General features: G+C 37.2%; 1 protein-coding gene across 3 annotated transcripts in view; it reads left to right on the top strand.

Moving 5' to 3' along the window:
- The first annotated feature begins 1,965 nt into the window (after nt 1-1,965).
- Nucleotides 1,966-24,272, top strand: part of LOC149775376 (vacuole membrane protein 1-like) — a 68,634-nt gene continuing 46,327 nt past the window's right edge. Inside the window, exons 1-4 of one of the 3 annotated variants that reach the window (XM_089943680.1) lie at nt 1,966-2,073; nt 11,557-11,837; nt 20,324-20,414; nt 23,705-23,815. In XM_089943680.1, coding sequence (XP_089799806.1) covers nt 11,569-11,837; nt 20,324-20,414; nt 23,705-23,815 — 471 coding nt within the window. In that variant the 5' untranslated portion in view covers nt 1,966-2,073; nt 11,557-11,568. Of the gene's footprint in view, nt 2,206-11,556; nt 11,838-20,323; nt 20,415-23,704; nt 23,816-24,272 lie in introns of all 3 variants that reach the window. The other 2 variants (XM_089943679.1, XM_089943681.1) reach the window with 2 other exon arrangements.

Here is a 24,272-nt window from a genome sequence, read left to right as displayed (position 1 = left end):
TGACTATCGCATTGAAATGTTCTCTCTGCTTGGTGAATGTTTTTTTTTTTCTTCCCAAGTTGCTGAGACCGTGACATATTTCTGGTAGTTGTTTCCAAATAAATATTTTGAGAAGTTTGTTCTTTCGATTTTCTATAAAGATTACAGCAGTCTAATTTATATTTAGATTGTTTTCCTACAACAACATTAGCAATGGTTTGCTTTGTTGACATCACGTGACCATTGGACCCCTGATGTCATTAACATGTAGGTTGCGAGAGTTGTGTAGTCACGTGAAGAGTAATGCAAATTACAAAGTCCGTGTCACAATTCATCAACGCTGTAGTTTCGTCTGTCTGCCAGCGGATTAAAGACATAACGAATGCTATGTTCGCAATTTCTGAGAAAATAAATTTTATTCATATCAATTTCATGCAGATATATCTTGATGAAAGGTCGTTAAATTTGCTAGACAGGTTATTAAGCAGCTATCCCATGCCGACAACGTTTCGATAGACCATGGGCTCTGATCTTAACACTCCAACATGATATGATCAAAGATCAAAAATGAAGTGGCTAGTTTCAGAGGAAACAAGGATTATTTTACCATTACAATTATGGTAGGTTCTAACATCATTATTTACATGATTTTGCCATCGAGTGATCGGATAGTACGATAACAGTAGTTTTAGTGATTACTGATCAAAGTTGAAGTCTTCTACCCCACAAGACCTTTCACTTGCAGGGCCAGATCATTTGAAGTGTTGGGGTGAGGTGGGGGTCTATAATTTTAAAAGGGCCCTGACTTTTCTCGAAAGGTTAACAAAATAAAGGTCATTGTGTCTATTTGCTCAAAATGTGCATCATACCCATTAAATATGTGCAAGAATCGAATAATGGTCAAATTTCAAGCGAGAAGTAACTAAATGAACATTAGGGATAAAGACCCTACAAAATGAAATGATGATGACCATTAATAGATTAAGTCAAAGTAATGACGTCGACAAAATAAAGGATGATTGAGCGGGAGTAAAAGAGAAATTGGAATGATTTGGATTTTTAACGTAGCTTTCTTTAACTATTTTCCAATCAGAAGTGTGGCAGTTATAGGGATGTCTAGTACGGGGGACTCGTGCCTTAGACATGTAGCATGATGTTCCCCCGAATGACATAATTCTGACACCAGGCCGATCAGTCGTAACATTAACCTCTTAATGCTGAGCGCCTAGCAAGGCAATTGTTAGTACCATTTTTATAAGTCCTTGGTATGACTCTTGCCGGGGTTCGAACACACGACCTCCCGCATCCGATGCAGATGCTCTAACCACTTAGGCCACCGAAGCGGTCGGCACAATATATGATGTTAGATAACATTATGTGGCGTATAGCGTATCCACGTGTTCTTTTGAACAAGACAAACTTCTTTGGTTTTTATTGATTTTTTGGGGTTTTTTTCTTTCTTTTTTTCTTTCTTTCTCAAACTATTGTCATAGTTGCATTGTAAATTTAGGCCACATTGTCCTTGGAGTTGGGTCGAATTTTCTTCAAGTTGGGTCGCATATATATATATATATATATATATATATATATATATATATATATATATATATAGTCTTTGGGCATAATTGTCTCGATACCATTCCAAAGTATGGACATATATTTAAAAAAACAATGAGCATTGAGGAAGGTCAGGTTCAGACTGTTCTGTTTAGGTCTAGTGGAGAAAAGTGTAAACCGAAGTTCCACGTTTATACGGTGATTTTATCACACGTTGCAGTGTAGTTATGCAAACGGTAGACTGGTCTCCTATCTTTCAGCACTATAATAATGTGCGGTGATAATTAGTTTTCAGGAACCAGGCTATGCAACAGTTACAACTCTGTGCATGCGTTTTATTGACATCGACTTCCTGCGATAAACTGGTATACGTACCTATTAGTTAAAACAATTTTATAAAAAGTAATATTGTAAAATCTGTCCGAAGTACACACATGATCATTTACGTGAGTTGTAACTTGGGTTGAGACCGATAAAATAATTGGACGATATCAGTTGTTTGGTGTATGTAATCGAGGTTACTGTAATCACAGATAGGTACTAATATTTTATTTAACCATGACTAAGCATTTTACGCGTGCTGATCTTCAAAAATTGACGATAAATGAGCTTAAAAGGGAGTTGAAAAAAAGGGGTTTGAAATCCAAGAAGGGTCGTAAACAGAATTTGGTAAGCCGGTTGCCTGTGAGCAAAGTTGAATGCTCTTTGCTGCGTTTTTTTCTCTTTCGTCGTTTAGAGTTGTGTTTTCGTTGTTTCTCGTTTGAAGGTGGCAGAAAATAAACATTAACCAAGTAGAGCTTGCATCTGCTAAAGCTTAGTTCATAAGCGTAGCCATTCAGTTGCTTTTGGGAATCGACGATTGTCTGCATCTGACCTTGGTTATATAGTAGAAGATTCTATGTGTATGTGTTGGGGGATGTCTTACTTTCATCTGACCATTACCCAATAGCATGAGGACAACTTTGAAGGATATTTGGCAAAGTTTGTCTCCAATACTGACTCTATAGCATACAGTTTTGTTGTGTTGGAGCTTCATTGGAAAACTGTTTTCCATGTATAGAGCACAGGGGCTCTTATCATTACTTACAGTTTAACTACAAATCATGCATTTACTATAAAATCCTACAAGGGGTTACATTTCTATCTTTTCTTGGATGACCTATTTAAGAATCGTTGCTGATATGTCTTTCTACACTTCATGTGGGCCAATAAATCAGATCCTCACCCATGATGATCTTGATTTTCGGGTTAGGATCTGATATCACCTATTCATTGAAAGCTGCAAATATTCGCATCCACTTTTGTCTGCACACATCGGTGTACATTTTATACACTTATGATATTTATCATGGCTGTGGAGCTACCATCACCTAAAGGGTACTTTTGGTGACATGTACTGGCAACCCCAGTATAATACGGACAAGATGATAGTTTACCTGGAAATATGATTAAACTTTTGACCAAGTCTAGAACTTTCATTGCAGCATCAATACATGTCATCTGATTGCAACACATTTTATATATCTTAAAAGCTTATAAAATTATCCATAATGAGTGTTTTTTTATATATATTTGATGCTATATTAATGGAATTATTACGTTATAATCACTGAAAGTAACAGATTTCACGCGATATTGAAAATGAGCACTGATCATGCCGTGGTCACATGACATCTCTCTTCTTTGTTACAAAATGCGGTTATTAAAACTTAATATTCATGGAATTTTTAATCCTGTCAGAGGAGATGTAAATAATTCGGTCAGTGGTTGTAGCACGTTTCTATGATATTCTTACACAAAGAAATAATCCCTTAAACTATATGCAGATTTGACCAAAAGTTTGGCAGTTTAAAGAAATGCATCATATATCATCAAAATCGGTATATTCCAAGCTTTATTTTGTTACAAAATTTATGTATCGGAAATGTTTATAAACCAACCGCAATGAGGATTGAATTTATAAAACATTTGAATCTCCCCGTGTAGACATTGTCAGCCATTTTTGAATTTTCTAACAGCTGATAACAATGTACCTTCTCCACAGCTGATGTTCCAAAGCTTAACTTATTATTAATTTCGTACAAATTGGCGTGCCAGAAGAACATGCTAAGATGATTTTTAGATAGTTTTTATCATATCAACGCTTGTTGTACGGTTTAGACAGTATACAGTCGCAAAATGAACATGCAAAGTGTAGATTTTCGTCCACTATCAATAGGCTCAAGCTGTCGATGATGTAAATATCTGAACTGACAAATGTTGGTTTTAAAATATGTTAAACCTTATACGCATTATGTTATTACATTTGTTGAAATTTTGTAATGGGACATCGCATCACTATCAGACAAATGCATAGTTTCGGTATGACAATTTATTTTATTTTTACTTTGACAAGCGTAGCAAAGTAACTACATACACACTTAAAGTAGATTCTTAAATTCCCAATGCATTGATAACATTTGATAGGATCAATAATGTTTTCAAAATACAAAAAAAAAAAGGTCTGAAAGTGATAAATTATTTTGCAGGTATATGATAGTGAAAGGTTAGTCCTAAGTGAAAGATGGCCCCATTCCCTGGTCCATTCTGCAAGGAACTAAATATAACATCACAGGATATAGAAGATGAAACCAACTTGAATCCTATTCATGAAATTAGGTCTTGCAACATTGTTTAGATGACAGTTATGAATAAACATTGCCTTTCTTTAGATTTTCAAAGTTTTACATATGAACTATTGCTATCGTGATGATCATGTATTTGTATTAAGTTAAATGTCATAAAAGTTGTGAAGTGTTTATATGTTTTTCATTTATAAATGAAAATATTGAAGTCAGACAACAGATTTAATGAAAGCAATGAATTTATCAGGCAGAATGCAATCAGAATATCAAATTTCATAATAATATCTCAGCAAAAATGAAAGTTATAACATTTTTTATAGATAGAACATTTTACTTTGGTTCCATGACTGCCACATAAACTGAATACATTTATATACAACACAAATTCTAGAAATTTGTAAATACATGTATTTTGGAACTTAAAAGTTGCATAACTTTGTTTCTAATAGAGATATTTAAAAAAAATTAAACTGTTTTGTAATGCTGTTAAATAGATCTATATGTAGAAATCAAGTGTTTGCAGTTATTTCAATATCAGAAAAATGACTGGGGCTGCTACATGGACATTATATTTCCAGAGCAAATTCTATCTTTGGTGACTTGTAAATCTATGTAGGATAGCACAACCATCTGTCCTGTTGCAGTTTTAAATTTCGTGCTAGATGTGGCTTTTACCAGTTACCAGAATGTGTCTAAAGTGTACACAGGATTGTTCTGGAATGATTTGCATGCAGCAAAATTGCACATTTTATTTATTAAGTGACATCAGAGCAACATATCATCCATCAACACAGATTTGGGGGGCTTGATTTATCGGACTACATATTGTGTAATAAATTTTGTATAGGCATTCAACTTGTTATACCTACATAAAATTTGATTTGTTATCTTACCTAGGGGCCCCGAGTCGCCAAAAGTGCTCACCGTTATGGATCACTGCCATCTCACCTCTGCATGGGTTCGAGTCTGCATGAGAAAGCTTACCGGTAGCTTCTTGTGGCAGGGTTCATATGGCTACAGTCTTTGAAGGTCTTTGACAGTTTGGAAAAAATGAAAATTTAAATAAACCCAAACATTTTAATTTCTTTCCATAATCACAAATAAAATTGTCCAAGGTTGTCAGATTCAGATGTAGTCGAGTTTTCCTGGTTTCTTTCTTTTGATGACCCGTTCGGTTTCAGTTCATCATTAAACAATATTGTAGTGTTTTGCATTTGTTGTTTTCTCATATTACATAACTTGTATACAAAATGTTAGCGAAAATAGGTCTTGGAAATCTATGTTTGTGGTCTTTGAAAGTGTTGGAAAAGTCTTTGAATTTATCATTCAGAATTCTGTATGAACCCTGTTTGGGTTGGTGGTTCTTTCCGGTGTTTTCCCTGGTTCTTCTGCCACCATTTATACTGGCCACCATGTATAGCCTATCTTGTGCTGAAAAATGGCGTTAAACCCTATAACAACAACAAAATCTATCTTAGCTTGACCATTTTCCCATGCTACTGCTCCACATTGCGCAGTTAATGTACATTTACAGAATGCTGATCCTGTTAGTGGCTTCTCAGGATTTAAAAATGATCAGTACTAGTCCACAGATCTTTTGGAGGATGCATGGGTCCTTTCCACAATTAGGGAGGGTTTCTGGCTTTGCTACCGCTCCGGTGGCCTAGTGGTTAGAGCATCCGCCTCGGATGCGGGAGGTCGTGGGTTCGATCCATGGCCGAGTCATACCAGAGACTTAAAAAATGGTACTAACAGCTGCCTCGCTTGGCGTTCAGCATTAAGAGGTTAGTGTTAGGACTGGTCGGCCTGGTGTCAGGATAATGTGACTGGGTGGAACATCATGCTACATGTCTGCGGCATGATGCCCCAGTGCTAGACATCACTATAAACTGCCACATTGCAGACATCGTAGCGATATGACTGAAAAATTGTTAAAGCTATGTTAAAAATAAAAATCAGATCACATCACATCACATCTGGCTTTGCTTCCCATCCACATTCTTCAAAGATTTACCTTTTCATCCACCAGTATCAACTGATATCTGTGGGAATGTTTCAGCTCCTCATTGATCTTTTCCCATTGGACAAGCTGCTTCAGGAAAAGTGGTTCATGATGGAGACAGGCCTATGTCAGGAATGCCATCAGACTGAAAGACCTGGCGGTCTCCATAGATCTCCAGCATGCTTATCTTTTCATCCCCATCTTCCCAGCCCATAGAAAGCTGTTGTTTAGAACAGAGTGAGCTTTCAGTTTCTCGCTCAAGCTTTCACCCTAACTTTCACTCCCAGAACCTTCACCAGGACAGTGGGTGTAATAACAAGTCATTTAAGGTCCTTACATCATCCAGTACTTTGACAACTGATTTTTACATGGTATCTTCAGATGTGTCTTTTTGAGGTCTCTCTCTTTCTCTCTCTCTCTCTTTCTTTGTTAAAAGCAGGTTGATTCACTTAGGCCTAATCCTGAATCAGAACCTTTTTAGAATTTTGTCTTTGTGGGGACTCCTTTTGTAACCTGTCAGTAAACTGTGTTCTTCTTGACAATCTGAAGATACTCACTCACTTAGCAAGAGTAAACAAGAAGACATCATTTTCACAGTGAACTTAGTTTCCCATAGAAAGGCTTTATATGCAGCCCCTCCAGTTCTTGCTTTTAGCAAACTGAAGACCTCACAATGGACCCTTCAGTTTATGCTCTGGAACCTCACTCCTTCCTTTACACTGGTGCTTCAGATCCAGGTTAGTTCTACAGGGCTTGGGAAGAAGCTTTCCTACAAATGAAGAGTCTTGAAATTTCAGTGTGTTTTTCTGAAACTTGAGGTGCATGTCAGCTGCATATGGCATTGTTAATTCATAGTTGCTAGAGACAACATGTCAGTTGTAGTGTACATCAGATGCCAAGGAATGCTCATGCACCTTTTCTCAGTTTGAAGTTTTGGAACCTTCTCCATTGAACAGGCTCAGACTAGATTACTAGAGTCAGCCATATTCCAGGTACACGTAAGAGGATTGTTGTGCCAGATAAATTGACCAGACAGGGGCAAGTAGTCTTCATTTAATGTCTGTACACCAGTGGGTAGCAGAGACACTTTTCATCTGTGGAAAGACCAGTGGAAAAACTGTTTTCAATAGAGCTGAACAACGAGCTTCCTCTTTATGTCTCTCCTGTGCCAGACTAGAGGTCAAGGCTGGCGGATACCTTCAGTCTGAGATTAGTTAGTAATGGCTTATCCTATTAGCTCTGCTGTGGTCCCTGAGATTGTAGTTCATCTCCTCCATCTTCATGTCAAACTCTTATCAAAGAATCTATCTGCCAATGTCAGTTTTTGAACAAGGTTATCAGATTCATTGCTCAGGTTGAAAGGCAATTCACCACCAATGTTTATTATGCCAAGTGGAGAATTTTCTGAAATTGATGCATTAGGAAATGCATTATGCCTATCTGCCCCACCCATTTTAGGCTGCTGTGATTCAGACTTTTGACAAGCATGGTTTCATTAGGTCATGTTCCTGTTGAAATCCTTAATTGTATCTGTGGTGGTGATAATCAAAATAGGCTCTTTTGCCCAGGTAGAGCTCTTTATGTAACTCTCGTGAACAAGAGAGTAAGGAAAGGGTTGTAGCAAAATATATCTCACTTTAAAAAGTACTTCTGATATTTTGATGGCCACCATCTGGCAGTGATCTGTTCAGATTATTATAAGAATTTATTAGGCATTTGCACTTCCCCTTCACATTATTTTACCTTTGTTCATTGGCACACCAGAATGAGGATATTTATACTTTAGTTCCAACTTTATCAGTCAAACAAGTTAAGTCAGTCTTTAAACATAAATTTAGCTTTCTTCAAACATATTCTTTCATAGATTTGTGTACAATTTGAGTACTAGGATACCTTTCACCTCTCTCTATATATATTTAAATATATACATGTATATAGTTTCAAGAGATGCACATTCTGCAGTTTTACTCAGTGGCATAGCAAGAAATTCTGCCTACCCACCCATTGCAAAACTTATTTCTGAGACCCCCTCCTAATAAAATTTTGTAAAACATTTGATGGGAATCTTGACCCCCAACCCCCAAGCAGTTGTGGAGGTTGCTTGGGCAGTTGCTATGTCACTGCCTGCACCTCATCCTGCAATGGTATTCTTTCTTATTGCATGCTTTTATAACTTCACTGCATTTGCCACTTGTTTGTTTCCTGTTTACAGGTTACATGTATATTATACTGTTTACTAACTTTCCTTTGATGTTGTGCTTGTTACTAAATATTATGCTAACTTAGTAATACTATTTGTAGGTGAGAATGTTTGGATGGCTCCTACATTTTTGTCATTTTGATGTCTTCAATAGATACTTGGTAAAAAGTTTGATAACCGTTTGTATTAACATATGTTAAACACTAACCCACCCATTTAAAAATGTTTGGAGAAATCATGTGACTTTTAAAATAAATATGAAATATGCAAAGCCTAAAAAGTGCCGACTAAGCTTGCATGACCTGATTGACTGACTCTCTAAATGGCACTTTGGAATATGGAATACTGTTGTTGATTTTTTTATGTACATGAAAATAAATTGTTGTCTACTTCAGATTATTTGACTCATTTGTAACTACTTACACAGTATGGCTTTGTTAAAGAGTAAAGATCAAAATCAGTTTAATTGATTAGAAATTTTAGGCATTTTCCAAAGCATGGGTCTATTTTGATTTTATAAATAGTTCTGGTTGCTTAAAATGTTTCATTGCATGGAAATCTGTCTATTGATACAGGCCTTATCATTTGAACTCTTTGAGGAGTGCACAGCACTGCTTGAGCTGTGTTTGCTATAAAATGATTTGTTCAGAAAGGAACAATATATGATAATCTGAGAAAATGTTAAAATACAGATATTACCTGTCTTAAAATAGCATTCTGTTTCAGCGATCTTTATGGCAAGTCTTTGTGTTCAGAACCTTCAATTCCTGGCCCAGTACCCTCAGTTTTCAAAATTTTGAACTTGTTTTAGATACTACATATTTTTTTTATCTGGGAAATGTATCCATGGGTTTCCATTTTTAAATTGATGCAGAACAAATTTCTTCATTACAAAGTACAAAATATTTCATTACCATAGGGTAAATTAACTCCATAGGAAACCTGTACTGTCATAAAGTACGAAATTTACATTGATAGAGGATTAAAAGTATGGCTTATGATGGAAGCTGGAGTTTGTATTTTATACTTTCTATTATTGTTACTTTTACCCTAAATGATGCTGGTTCACCCTCTGGCTTTGAGTTATTTTAGTGCTTTGGTAGTAAGAGGGCTTGGGATTTAACGAGAAATTGACTCTTGAATTAATTAAAAATACATGTACATATATATTTCTTTTCTCTTTGCATTAGTTGGATTTGGACTCAGTGCATCAGTGTTGATCGATTGATTTAATTGATAGAAATAAAATTAGATTTTTTAAAGTATTTTTTCCAGTTTATTGATAATCAGAAACTGTAGCTCATTAAAAACAGTTGTTATATTACTCTGGTGCCTAAGTAGTGTAAAGTTTGGTGATTTTTTAGTCATCTGTGTGATTTGATCTTTCAGTGGTTTTCCATGTGTATTTCAGTGTAATAATTTTATCTCCATTATTTAATTGATATAGGCAAATTAAATTGAACAAAATGAGTTTTATTTGTCATTGCAGTGCTCAAAAAATCTGATAGCCCGATGCCCAGGGCCCCTCTAATTTCAGATTGAGTCCATTCTGTATTCTAATCTAATTGCTTATCGTGCCTGTAAAATCTTTTTATCAAATTTGTCAGAAAAAACGTTGATCCCACTGATGAAATGTAAAAATGTCTTTTTAAGATGTTGACATACCTGTTATAACACAGTTCACTCAGATTAAAATTAAATAGCCACTGCCCTACATGAAGTGGTGATCTGATTTTAATCACACTATAACATGGCTTGTCATGCTATAAACACGATTTGTACTCCCAAACCCCGTGACATGCTCACGTTTCAAGAAAATAATTTTCATTAATCTTCAAAAATATTAAAAAAAGTAAACACCACTGTCGGCATATGCCCATTACATATAGCCTGTATAAACAGTAAAAAGTTATGATTGCAGCTGATGTAAAACTATCCTTTGGACAGTTTAAACTGCCGTAATTAAAAGGGAAAGAGTTAATAACCCACCCTTTCACATATTGCTTAATTGGCTGACAGTAGCTAGTGATATGTGTTTGAAGACTGCAGTGGGTGAGCCCATTGTGCTAATTTGCATGGGTATGATCAGGACGTGGAACAAGCCAATAGATATATTGAAGAGATGCTAGATTTGATTAATTTTCAAGTGTGATTCATTTTATTTATTAGGCAGATTAAGGAAGCAATTAACTATCAATAATATCAGCAAACAAAGCTCAACAAAAATAAATTTCAGAACTGGTTGACAGAGTTTTACTTTGTGAAACATGCCAACAGAATAAAAGTATGGTGGGGGAGATTCATTGAATACTTTGCACATACTGTAAACAGAATACTGACTTACATCAACTTGGTTCTGTCCAAAATTGGCTCAGAGAATCCAGCAGAGAAGGATAATCCAGTCTTTAGTGAGTGTAGTGAATAATACTTGCATTACCTTCAAACCCACTGTTAAATTTATATTTGAATTGTAGCAATCACAACATTGTGTGACAAATAATATTAAAAAAGGGGAAATTTTGGACATAAGGAAATTGGAGTCAGGGCATGTGGAATTTCAGCCAGGGCTTGTGATTTTTTTTAAAGTCACCAGCCCTGGGCCTGTGTATGTGTGTGTGTGTGTTTATATATATATATATATATATATATATATATATATATATATATATATATATATTATACCATCCTTGATACCTATTTTTTTCTTCTCAAGATTACAATAGAAATATTCTATCTTAACATGGATGCATGTATCGAACTAATATTATGAACTCGATTAGGATGCATCTTATTCTTCAACCAAAAGTTGCAGGTGGTGTGTTTATGAAATCGATCCTGATGTTTCTAATGTCCATTTAGAGCTCTGTCTTTTGTAAACATCTTTTTCATATTTTATTTGTGTATGTTCACTATCTGTAATGATCACTATCTGTAATGAATGTATTATTGAGCACTGAAACATTTTCAAATCAGTAATAATAATAATAACAGTAATAATTTACATTTGCATGGATTAACAAGTCTCAAGCATAGTTTATATTTCAGTCGAATAATTCACTGTGTAAACTTGTTATGGCTGATTCAAGAAAATAAAAATATCTTCTGTTTTTATTACAGGATGATTCATTTCTTCACGTAATGTTTTGTGGACATAAAAAAGATATCTACTTGCTTTTTTATTTTCCATTTTGAAGATAGATAAACTGATGTCTGCAATAGAATCTCAAACAATGATTTCTGATTCACCAACTATTGAAAGGTCAGATGGTTTACAGCAACGAAAAATCTCAGTAAATAAACGTGTAAATGGAAGTGAGCAGTCAACACCTTATCAAGGCTCAATGATGTCAATGAAAGAAATAAAAGAACAGGAGGAAAAAGAAAGAGAAAAACTGGTGCTCTGGAGATCACCTATAACTGTCCTGAGATATTTTGTGGCAGAGACTGGAATTTTTCTTTATTCCTTATCTCTCAGGTATATAAACTTGACCTACTTTACAACTGCAAAATTATGGCATGGTTAAAAGTCACTTGTTTTCTAAATTGTAACCAGTTGTGTCAGACACAGGTATTAAAGAAAGCTGTTCATAAAAGCAACATTATTGAGCCCCCTTAAGTTTCAGTTATAATTTATACTGGTTCATTAAGGATACCTGTTCACGAAGAACATATCTTTTGGTCCCTTGTGTGGCTTATATTGATGGATATCACTGTGGAGTTAGTTATGCATACATCCATGTTTCACTCTAATGAACCACACACAGAAGGCTTCCAAGCAATCTTGAGTTTCACTGACACAAGATTTTGCTATGCACACATTTTCGTGTATCACTATGTTAATGATTCTCAGAATGCAACTGTCAGCACTAATCTTTTGACCCCAGGGTCAGTCCCATTTTGAAAAGTAATTTCTGTTATTTTAGTGATGAATTTGTTATAAAAGATGACAAATCTGCCAGTTAAAGTAATACATTTTCTGTTTATTCTTTACATTTGTCAAATTCTTTAAAAGGCAAGGTTAAATAGACCACATTTCAGCTTGTGATGACAACAGTGTGATCTGGGCTGTAAGGGGAAGTAATCCACTTTGAGGATTGACAGTAAAACTGATCATTCATCTTTAAGATATATTGAAACTTGAATATATCAAATATCAAAGTTGTTTTCTAGAAAACCATCCATCAGTGCCACTATTACATTTTCAGCATATGAAACAATTAGAACACAGCATGCAGAAACACCAGTCTCGAATAGTGAAAGCAGAAATATGGTGGATTAGATAGATGAGTGTGAGCTAGTATCTATTTTCAAATGGCTAAATAAGTTGATGGAGTAAAAAACATTAGAATTCCTCATGGGTTTGAAAATGAAACTTTATCTACTTTGTCTGTTTTTGGGGTGAGGTGGATTGTGGGTTATGCAAGGATCACTGAATTAAATATTTATAGGTCAAAACACAATGCCTCTTGCTATGGTTGAAACTGCATACGTTTATTTTAATCAGGGTAATATATATTAAGTTTTGCCTTATAAATGTTTGGAGGAAAACAGCATGAAATTTAAACATACCTGCCCGAATAAAACATGATTTGTGACTTTCCAACCACCTGATATGGTTGTTTTTATGTAAACACAACTTCTAGTAAGTCTTGCATAGAAAAAGAAAAAAGAGTAACAGAGGGATACTTTTCTTGACACCTCAATACATGCCTGTAACTGGTATAAATAATAACAATTGTGCGTTATTGCTCATGGAAAACTGTCACCATTGGACAGTTTGATTGCCGTTGAAACCATTAAAAGGGAAAGCTAGTCTGAGAGAAATAACCACATTTGCAGATTACTTAACTGGCTGACAAATGTATTGTGAGTTTTTTTTATCACTGCTTTGTTGAGCTCATAAGATTATGATGAAGTACATGAAGTGGAACAGAACAATTCATTTGAAGTTATGTAAACCAAAGAGATGCATTTTGAAGAAGTAAAATATATAATTGCCTTGAATGAGAATGTTTAAGCCATCTTTATTGAAGATTATAGATTATTGGCAAGTTTGTGATCAGCAGCAACATTTCTTTGAAGACATGGTTATTTGGAATAATGTGGAAATACGATTCGTTATTTAAGACAAAATGCCAGACATGGGCATGATTCAAAGGAGGAGTCCAACACTGAATTTCAGAAGCCCATGTTGATAGAGTTGAATTTTTTAAGTTCATTAGTGGTTGGTGGGTGGTTGGTACATTTTATTGTTTGCATATCTTGCAAATACCATTTTAGTATCAGTAAAACAATACCTTTAGCTGTTGCATAGCTTACCTTTCTGGGATGGTAATTACCTTCATATAAGAAAAATTCCATCCTCCCATTAGATGGAAAGTTCTGCAAAGTTTAGAACTAGACTTAATACTGACCAAGTCTGCTACAACAAAGGCCTATGTGCTGTAACCATAATCCTTTCTTGAACAACATATTGGCTCACACCCCCTCTTTGTTTTTTCATTATATAGTAATATGTTCTGTGTTGCTGGTTTCAATATTTCAGTATTTTCTGTTATAATTCACAGCCAAATTAGGTATTACTGATTTCTGATAGTGTTTGACCACAGGTCTATCACCACTAACCATATACATTAAAAGGACACAAGGCAAGTACAGTATTGCTGTTATTGCGTTGCATTAGACTTCAGGTCTCATGCCTTTCGTAATTATTATAATCATAATTTTATTTATTGTTGCTTGTTTTTAAAGAGATTTCTTTTGAAGCAATATGCTGCAAAATGTTGGCATCATAAAGCCTTATGGGATACACCCACAACCTGCCTTGCTTGTAGTAATTGCCAATTGATAGATGGCTGTCTATTCTGCTGCTTATGGTTGGGAAAGGGGCCTCACAGAAATCAGATACACTTATAACGGTGGGAGGAAACAAACTCCTCATGTCTGGAAAACACTGGGTCTTTCTCTGAGACCCTTGACTGCAGGAAGATGAAGATTAGCTCTTTGGTGGGGTAAGGTTCTTTTAAATCCCAGAGGCATATGGGATCAGTCTCTGCAGTCCCTTGGACCCCTGAAGGTTGTTCCAGCTAGTCAGTGCCAGTTAGGTTTAGGTTTAGAGTCCTGCCCAAAGGAGGAAATACTAGGATAGAGAGAGAATTGCACCCCTCATGTTGGAGGGGCAGCACCCTCACAGAGCGTATATCCTGGTGATGGTAATCGGCAGATTGAGCTACCCTTAAAGTGAGTGCTATGATCTAGGTGTAGAAGATCTGAGGGTGGATCCTTTTGATGATTAGTCACCAGATCAATCATTCACCAGTCCCTGGGCACAGGTCTACTTTTGGTATGGAGACAGTGAACAGGTCAAGCCCCCCTCCCCCTGCCAGGCTCACAATGAACTCCATTGGGGACTGGGAGTAAGTATACATGCACAAGAATAGGGTAGTGGCTTGTATTGGCACCCCCCACACTATAATCCCTTTTGTGGAATGTGGGGACACCAGTTTAAGGGAAGAGAATTGTACATCCTTTTTATGTTGCAGTGTCCATCTGAACCTTGGCCTCATAACAAAGTTGATTTTGCAGGTTGCAGTCCAATACAGACCTGTTTATCCATACAGATTCTCTGTATTTTGTATGGATGAAGCCCAGACAAAATCTCTACAGATAGTTTAGACAGGACTATGGAAAATTCAAATCAGCAAACAATTACATCTTAACGTTTCCTTCCACTTCTCTTTTCATTAAAAAGATTTATTTGATCACTGTCAGAGAAGTGCTTTTTCCCATGCAAACTGGTGAACCATCTGCAGGCATCGAAGGGAGCGTTTGGCAGTTGTTTTTGAAAATGGCAGATCAGTGTCTTGTGAAAAGAAACATGGAAGAAGTCAAAAAGTATAGTGCCAGCCAGACGTTTCTTCAGATTTATACAGACATTTGATCATTTAAAAAGCAGTCTAACGATGACTTCATTATGCTCACTGTGTTTATGTGTGTTGGAAATTTCTGTCGCACATAGTGGTAGAAGTGATGTAAAAAGATATGTTGAGTGCAAATCCCACAAGGAATGGGCCTAAATAAAAGAAACAAATAAGTCTTTGCCCTCATTTTTTAAATCACAGTGTCCAAAGGTGAGGAAATGCACATTATCCATGCTGAAGTGATGATAATGCCGAAGTAATGATAAATCATCTTTTAGCTAAGTTAAACTTGTCATTGATACAGCTGATTCATTCAACCGTGATTTCAAGAAAATGTGTCCAGGCAGCAAATTTGCTGCGGAGAAGGCAAACTATATAAGAATATGGTTAGAAAAGGCAGAGTGAACTAGGGCTTATATCACAATTAAGATGCTCGAAGAATTGGAACTTACAGTACGTATGCTTCCTATATATCTTGATAAAATGTGGGTACAAGAGATTCCCTCACCACCAGCCATTCATGCATGGGGTGTAGATAGAAAGACCAATGTCCACTCCCCTGTCTATGGCCTAACGAGGTATGGTACCTTGCAGAGAGCAATTGGACATACACGGGGAGGAGGAATGGACCTTCCTCTTCCTCATTCCATGATGCTTACAAAAGTTTGGATCGCCACTGCTCATCTTGGTTATCTTCTTTGTGGCACCAAGGATCATGGGTCAGCAAGCTCAACCTGCTGACAGACCAGCTGAGGTCTATATGTTAAAAGGAAAGGCCTTGTGTCTCAGCACAGGGCCTCCTTCCAGCACAACAGCCCACATATTCTCCATCTTCACATTTGGCTCATCTCAGAAATTCTGTCACAAGGACACATTTTCAAGCAAAGTTGCTGATTACATCTTTCTGGCCATGGTTTATGATCTGAAGTGGAGTATCTTCAGAGGTCTCGGAAATACTTAATCATGCGTATGACCTCAAAATCAAGACTTGTTGAGACTTAGACAAAATGCCATTTGCAAATTTGGTTAAGTATTTCGGGGTTAAATGGCAAATTGATGAAGATTTAATGAGATGCAAAAGATGCTAAAGCTGCTAGAACTGATAGTTTGGATGGGACATTAGCCAATTGCAAGGAAGTGTGTGATGACTGGCTTAGTGTTTGGAATAAGACCTTTCCTTGAATTGACAAAACTGACAAAAGTCAGTCACACTCTAATGGACAGAAGAGCTGTATGTCAGTGCTATAAAGAATGTGGAAATTAAATTCAATGGCAACCAGTAGTTCTTCTAATCTGCAAAATTTACATTTGGGAGGGACTGCGATATTTGCTGGTGGGATTCCTATTTTTACCAAAATGCAAGTACTGGACTCCTAGTTTTAAAATCCTAGCGAGACCTCTGATCTTTTGCAATTGGTGCAGTAGTAAGTGCATTAATTCTGGCTGGCATTCTTGAAGTGCATTGGTTGATTTTCTCCTCATTTTTAAGAGAGACAGTGTTTGGTTTCTAATGTCAAGGATTATAATGTCATGCACACTTAAGTTTTCTGAAGGTCTAGACTTTGTTTTGGATTCTCACATTGTCATCCCTATGTTTTTTTTAGATGCAGAGACTGAGGTCTCACTTACTTTGACAAAAACCTGTCGTATCTTGCAGCCTGTAACTAAAACCCTTATGAGCATTTGGGTGAAGCTTCCTTTGAGAGTTTTCTTGCTTTCCTTGGCATCCATGAGACAAAGGCTTCATGACCTATTATGTACGGTTTTCTATGATTTAATGGCAATTATGAGTCAGTATCTCCATTTTGCCAACTCGGTTTTGTAGCCAAAAGCCAGCTGCCATTGGTGGCACCTTTTAGAGATCCCAAGTCTGAGTCATATAGTTAGGGTATTAGATTTCCATTTTCTGTAAGGAAAACAAATGGTAGGGAAAGTAATTTCCTTCCCTTAAACCTCTTTCCTGACATTTCGGTATCCACTATTTCTTGGTTGTTTGTCAAAACTATTAAGAGGGTTATGACCAGCAGGGATCTTTCATTCATGATAATAAAGTCCCATGAAGTTTGATCCATTGCCAGCCCATGTACCTATGTCATCATGTTATGGAGTCTGCATTTGGAGATCACACATGACTACTCCTATTTCTTTGTTCTGTAATGCATTAGAGTGAAAGCAAGTTTTCTTTAGGGACCATAGTTACAGTGCAAAAGCTAGCTGACATTACAAGATTTTAACATACATGTACTATAGTGGACATAGCTACAGTAAGGGCAGGTATTTCCTTGTTTATACCATTTCTTAAGGCCATCAGCCTCCCTTTGCACTGGCAAATTCAGCAATACCAATAGGAGCTTCTCGTGGGTCGGTGGTTCTTTCCGGGGATTTTCCGGGTTCTTCCTCCACCATTAATACTGGCCGCCATGTATAGCCTATCGTGTGCTGAAAAATGGCGTTAAACCCTACAACAACAGCAATACCAATAGGTCGCATATTATTAAAATTAAAAAAAATTGGGGGTACAACTAATTTTAATGATACAGATGTACTACTTACCTGTTGGTATTGCCAGATTACCTACTCCCATCCTGCGCTAATGGCTTATGAGTAGTCAGGTCCTGAAAAGATGAGGGACTTGGGCAGCAAATTGGTGTTTGATATATTTTGGATTCTTTCCAGAACTCTCTATAAAACTTATTGACTGGGAGTATGAATTCTTATTACAAGAATGAAGATAATTCCACACTAGAATAACAAGTTATGCAGTGCTGACAGGTAAGTATTATTAAAATTAGTCTTACCTCTTCCCCCAGCAACATTTTGGAGACACTGAAAGTCATGACATCATTGCTGACTCACCTGTAACTATACCTTTAAGGGTTGTGAAGTTTGCATTGGTCCTGCCCCCTGTAGGAAGACTACACTTGCACTGGAAACTGCATAAGGACCCACTGATAGCTCAGATATCTCTAGGATCAGATTTTCACCACCACTTCAGTTGGTGGAGAAAATTGGGATCAGTTTCTAACCAAAGTCCCCATGCCCCACCCCTCCTCAAATCCACCACTTCTGTTCATGGACATAGCAGATTTGGGGTGGGATGCTCACTTTTAGCCAGAAGAACTAATTCTCAAGGGTTTAAAATCCTGGAAAGAATCAACCCAACGCATGAACAATTTTAGCCCAACAAGATAACAAATCACTGTGTGATGGTATCTTCTAGCAGAACAAATCTGGAATCCTGGAAAGAATCAACCCAACGCATGAACAATTTTAGCCCAACAAGATAACAAATCACTGTGTGATGGTATCTTCTAGCAGAACAAATCTGGTAGTGTAGTAACAAGGAGGCACACATGCCCCTTCTCTTTGTAAGGAGGTTTGGAACCTCTTTCACTGAGCAGTCTTGGAAAAGATTACCCTCTGAGTTCATATTTCTGGAAGACTATTTTGGTGGAAATTCTTTTTAGTGGTAGCTAGGTAGTCCTCACCGAATGTCTGTGTGCAACAAAGCTAAACAACATGCTCCCCTTTTATATTTCCTGTCCCAGACCTGAGAGTCTGGGCAGTCTATCCCTTCAACCTGAAGTGGGATCATTTGTTCTCTTATGCCTTTCTACCATTCAGGATGATTCTGCAAGTGTTTCATCAAATTGGAATCTTCACTGCTCATTTTGGTGACTTCTCTGTGGCCCCAGTGATTTGGGTTCAGTGATCAGAGTTGGTTGAAGAGCCTGGGATATTGTCGCAGATGAGAGACATTTGTTCTCAGCATAATGGCTGCCTTTGCAAAACAGCCCCCACCTTCACGCTTGACTCATCTCATATGACCTATCTGCCAGGACAAGTTCCAGCCAAGTGCTTCATTCAGACAAGAGATACTACACATCCAAAGTCTCTGATGTCAGGTGGAGATCTCTGATGTCAGGTTGAGATCTTTTGCATCTGCCTTTGCTCTTTTGTGCACCAGAGCAAAGTTATATTTTTTTGGGGGGGAGGCCAATAGTCACAGCACAAATGTCGACTAACCTGATACATGTACCAACATTCCTAGCAGACATTCCTGTAGTGAGATTGAATAGAGCCATTTTATGCCAGTTTTTGAGGCCCTCAGCCTCTTGCCACATTGACAAATTCAGCTGTTCTATAGCAGCGGGTATTGTTACTGATATAAATATGTTGTGAGGGTGTGTGGTAGAACTAATCTTAAAGATATAATTCTTACCTGTTGCTATTGTCAGAATTTTCCTCCCAAATTGCTATGATGTCTCACAGGTAATCAATGCCCCCAAAAAGATAATGGCTATTGAACATGGGCCTGTCACATATTGGACAGATGGGATCTGTGTTCTTTCCATTTCCGGATTCTAGAACTTTCCCTAAAATGTGAGAAAGGAATTTTCTTATATGGACATGGGTAATTTCCATGAAGCAAGGTAAGCATTGCAATAATAACTAGTAAGTATTACATCATTAAAATTATTATTTGCTCCCCTGTAAACTATATCTTAATTATTTAAGAAATGCAAAATAAAATCTTGCAGGATCCGTGGAAGTAGATCAGAGGTTAAATATTTAATAATTTTAGTTACACAAAACAATCATCATAAGGTTGAGCCACATAATCAATGTCTGTAACGAACTTGAAAATGATGAATTTCATCATCACATTCAACACTTCTTTCAGGCAAATTAGACAATACTTTCTATCTGACAGGCCCAACAAGCACCTAAAGTAGAATATTTGAGGGGCCACTGACATCGACTTATCTGATTCTTTTAGTGCTAGTTTCCTTGATATAGTTTGTCAACTTCTGTTTAGTACTTCAAACATAATCATTTCAATGGAAAATGGAAGGTAGAGACTAAAAATGAAGTTGATTTTACCAATCAGTCTATCAACAACATTTATAAAACATGCCACTGTTAGAAAGCAAGATAGAGCAGGTTCATTTATGTAAGTTACAATAATATGTCCCTTTATTTCCTTCAGATAAAATTTTGTTGCTGCTCAGTCAACATCTTCATATTTCTTTTTTTACAGATTGTTGGCATGGAAGATTACATGTTTCTTTGGTCTGGTTCTCTGCACCATGCTTGTAATATTTTACCATTTGGAGGGTCCCCACCAAGAGGTAAGGCTATTATATTACCTTGCAAAAGACTTTAACATATTAACTTCTATATTACATGCATCGAGCTGCAGACAGTACATATTATTTAATGTCACATAATGTTATATAATTTCATATATTGTACCGACCCCTCTGGTGGTCTAAGTGGTTAGAGCGTCCACCTCAGATGTAGGAGGTTGTGGGTTTGAACCTTGGCCAAGTCATACCAAAGACTTTTAAAAATGGTACTTACGGCTGCCTCGCTTGGTGCTCAGCATTAAGACGTTAGTGTTAGGCCTGGTCGGTCTGGTGTCAGGATAATATGACTGGGTGAGACATCATGCTACTTTTCTGCTGCAATATACCCCAGTACTAGACATTACTATAAACTGCCACACTGTAGACATCATGGCGATATAACTGAAAATTGTTATGGCTGCTTTAAAAATCCAAATCACACACACACACACATATATATGGTGCCAGAAAATCACAGTCTGTTTCTGTGCATGAAATTGTGAGTGAAATAAACAGCATAGAAGCTGTACTTGCTGGTGCATTATGTGATATGAACATTCACAGTTTTTCTTCCTGGTTAATACATTTTTATGGGAAAATATAAACCAGCATTTTCTGGATAATACATTAGGAATTCAGAAGTGATAGGATGTTTATGATATATTCACTGATGGCTATACTCATCATAGATCAGAAGAGTTTATGGGATGTCCTGTTGTCTTTTGTCCATTGTCCATCATTTCATTGACACAAGTTTGTTACTGCTACTCTTCCTAAGCTGTTAGGAGGATTGCCATGAAACTTTACACACACACACACACACACACACACACATTGATCCCAGGGTATAATTGGTCCTAAATGAAAGTAGTGATCTTTGGACATGCAGTGTGGCTGCCACATTGGCCAGCTGGAAAATCTTATTATCTCTAATCTTTCTGAATGGATGATCATATCGACATCGGGATTTCACTGATTTCTTATGCTGTCTAGTTGGTTCTGAATGAAAATTGTGCCAGTCTGATATGTCCATTATGGTCACTATGGCAATCATTTTGAAAATCTTGTTATTGTTACTCCTCATTGTGCTGTCTGATTATCCTGAATGAAAATGCTTCCAATCTGACCTCCATCATGGCCACCATGACAGCCATCTTGAAAATCTTGTTATGGCTGCTCCTGAACAGAAAGTTGTATTGGTGTCTGATTTTCTTTTGAAGACTTCTGGTGTTGATCCTAAATGAAAATGATGCTATCTAACCACAAATGGGGATGCCATGGTGGCCATATTGAAGATCAGATTATTGCTGCTCGTTTACTAATGGTCATACCAATCTGATTTTCAACAAAATATTTCTTAAGATGCCTAGTTGATGCAAAATGAAAATAGTGACAATCTGATTTCCATTATATTCACCAAGGCAGGCATCTTAAAACTCTTTGTTATCATTACTTCTACTAAACAGAAGGTTATATTGCCATGTGTTTTCACCAAAAGACATTTAATGTTATCTGGTTAGTTCTAACTGAAATGATACTGATCTGCCATTCAGCATGGCATCATAAAAAGCATGTTATCACTACTACTCCAGAGTGGCTCTCCATATTTATGTGAGGTTTTCACCAAAAGACTTCTTAGGACATGTGTTTGGTCCTAAATAAAAATCTTACATCCACTGTAACTACCATGATGGCCATTGTGAAAATCTTTTTATCACTACTACATCTCAGTGAATTGTCATGCCTTTGGGCAGATGAGGTTTGGGACCTCAGAGAGTGCAGATGTATGCTTAAAAGAATGAGGAAATGGTCCTCTCTTCATCATCTCAACACCTGGTTGACTTCTTTAAGACGCTAGATTAGCTATTTTGGGCAAAAGTGTACTCGATCCCAGGAGCATATGGAATTAGTCTCTATCAGTTAGAGCCTGTGGACCCCTTACAGTTGATTCAACCAAGGCAGAACCTGTTAGGGTCATGTTGTGCACCCCACCCCCATTGAGGAGGATCAGCACCCTGTCAGATTGAGCCACCTAGGAAGGGGAGAGCTAAGATTTAGACATAAAATGTTGTAAACCACTCCCTTGTAGCTGAGCCATCTGTCTGCCCTCCTGGCTTCAACCTTCCACGTTATGTGTGGACCACACTGAACCACTTTCGGACAGGACAGGGACTTTGTGTAGTCGACCTTGTCTGATGGGGCCAGGCTGCTAGCTCTTCCTGTTGCTGTGGAGCTCTTCTTACCATGTCACACATTGTGAACAACTGTCTGGTGACAAAGTTCCCCGGTGGACTGCAGGCTCTGCACGTTACTGATCATGACATTGTTAAATGGCTGAGCACGTACTGCACATGATAATATATAATATAATATTGGTCCCAATAGCATTGTTTGCAGATCTTGTCTTGGTAGCTGCCTTCAGTCTGCTGAAGGAGGTGTCCCTGTCTTTTGATGAATTACAGCACTTTAAATGTCGATGGTGCTATCAATAGAGCTGCTCCACCTCTGCAGGGACATTGCCTTTGACACTTAAAAGGACTTAATAACACACAGAGACACTTTTCTGAGGGCTCATTCCCTACACTGGTCCCTCATGTCTACTCCTGGCCCATTGAAGCCAGCAAGGTAGCAGGGACTTGCTGACTGCCACAGGGCTGTCAGTAAAGTTCTTTAAGTCATGCTGCTCCAGTCCAAGAAGTAACCCCAGTTTAAACTGCCTTCTTGCCCTCAGGTGGTAGACTGGTTGACATAAAGGCCCAGGCAGAAATTTCTGGATGCCTTCATATTCTGTTCCTGTAATTGCCCAAATAATCCTCTTTTCAGAAGTTTGGTACAGTATAATGGACAATGGATGGGTCCTCTTTATTATAAACAGACAGTAGCTAAACTCAATATAGAGATCCCTAGTCTAAGTCATATATGTGTTGGAGATGATCAAAGTCATATTTTGTGCCCAGTTAGAACCTTATGATTCATTTAGCTGCTTCTAAAGGGAGAAGAAAGGGTAGAATTCCAAATGTTTTTGCTCCTTGTAGGTAAATATATTTGTATTATGATTGTCATTGACAGGTTGTATAATAAGTGATCTCCTACACCAAGACACAGACTTTATACTTTGGTAATATTGTGGGTAGTATTTCCATGTTCACAATGGTCTGATTGTGTTCCATCACCTTTGGAGTGGTTTGTATGGCTGTAGCTAAACATAACTGAGTAAAATGTAATAGCATGCAGCTTTGGTATAGAATTTTATAATTTAGATGAATTTAACTGAAAATTTACTTCTCTTTCAGACGGTTCAGTACTTGGAAAGGTATTTTCTTTGGTGCAGCTACTGGGTTGGTTTAGGCATTTTGTCATCAGTGGGCCTAGGAACAGGGCTCCACACATTCCTTCTATATCTGGTAAGTGGGGCTTATTACTCATTCAGTTTCAGAAAAACATTTGGGTGAATCTGTGTTCCCTGCTTTTTGCAAAAAGCAAGGGATATAGTATCCATTCTCTGTGTATCCTTCTTGTTTCCACTCCATAACTTGAAATCTGTTTGAAATTGCTGTAAGGGATGAAACTTGGCATACTTGACATCAGTGTTAGAAGGTGTGTCATTTCATTGGGATCCTATCTTTAAGATAAGGGTAATGTTTTCAGTGTTTTAAAATTGTCACACCCTCCTTTCTACTCTATGATTTTGAAGTCATTTGAGATTAAAGGATTAATTTTTTATCATTCTAGATAATTATTATAAGCTGTGTTGTGAACAGTATTGAGAATCATAGCTTTATGGTGAAGGTCACAGCTCAGTATTTTCAGCCCCATACCCCCCCCCCCCCATTATCATTCCACTCTACAACTTTAGAGCTG

Source organism: Sinohyriopsis cumingii, chromosome 19 (genome assembly GCF_028554795.1).
Source record: "Sinohyriopsis cumingii isolate HCF-2022 chromosome 19, ASM2855479v2, whole genome shotgun sequence".
Taxonomy (NCBI): domain Eukaryota; kingdom Metazoa; phylum Mollusca; class Bivalvia; order Unionida; family Unionidae; genus Sinohyriopsis; species Sinohyriopsis cumingii.
This window is presented reverse-complemented; position numbering and strand designations above follow the sequence as displayed.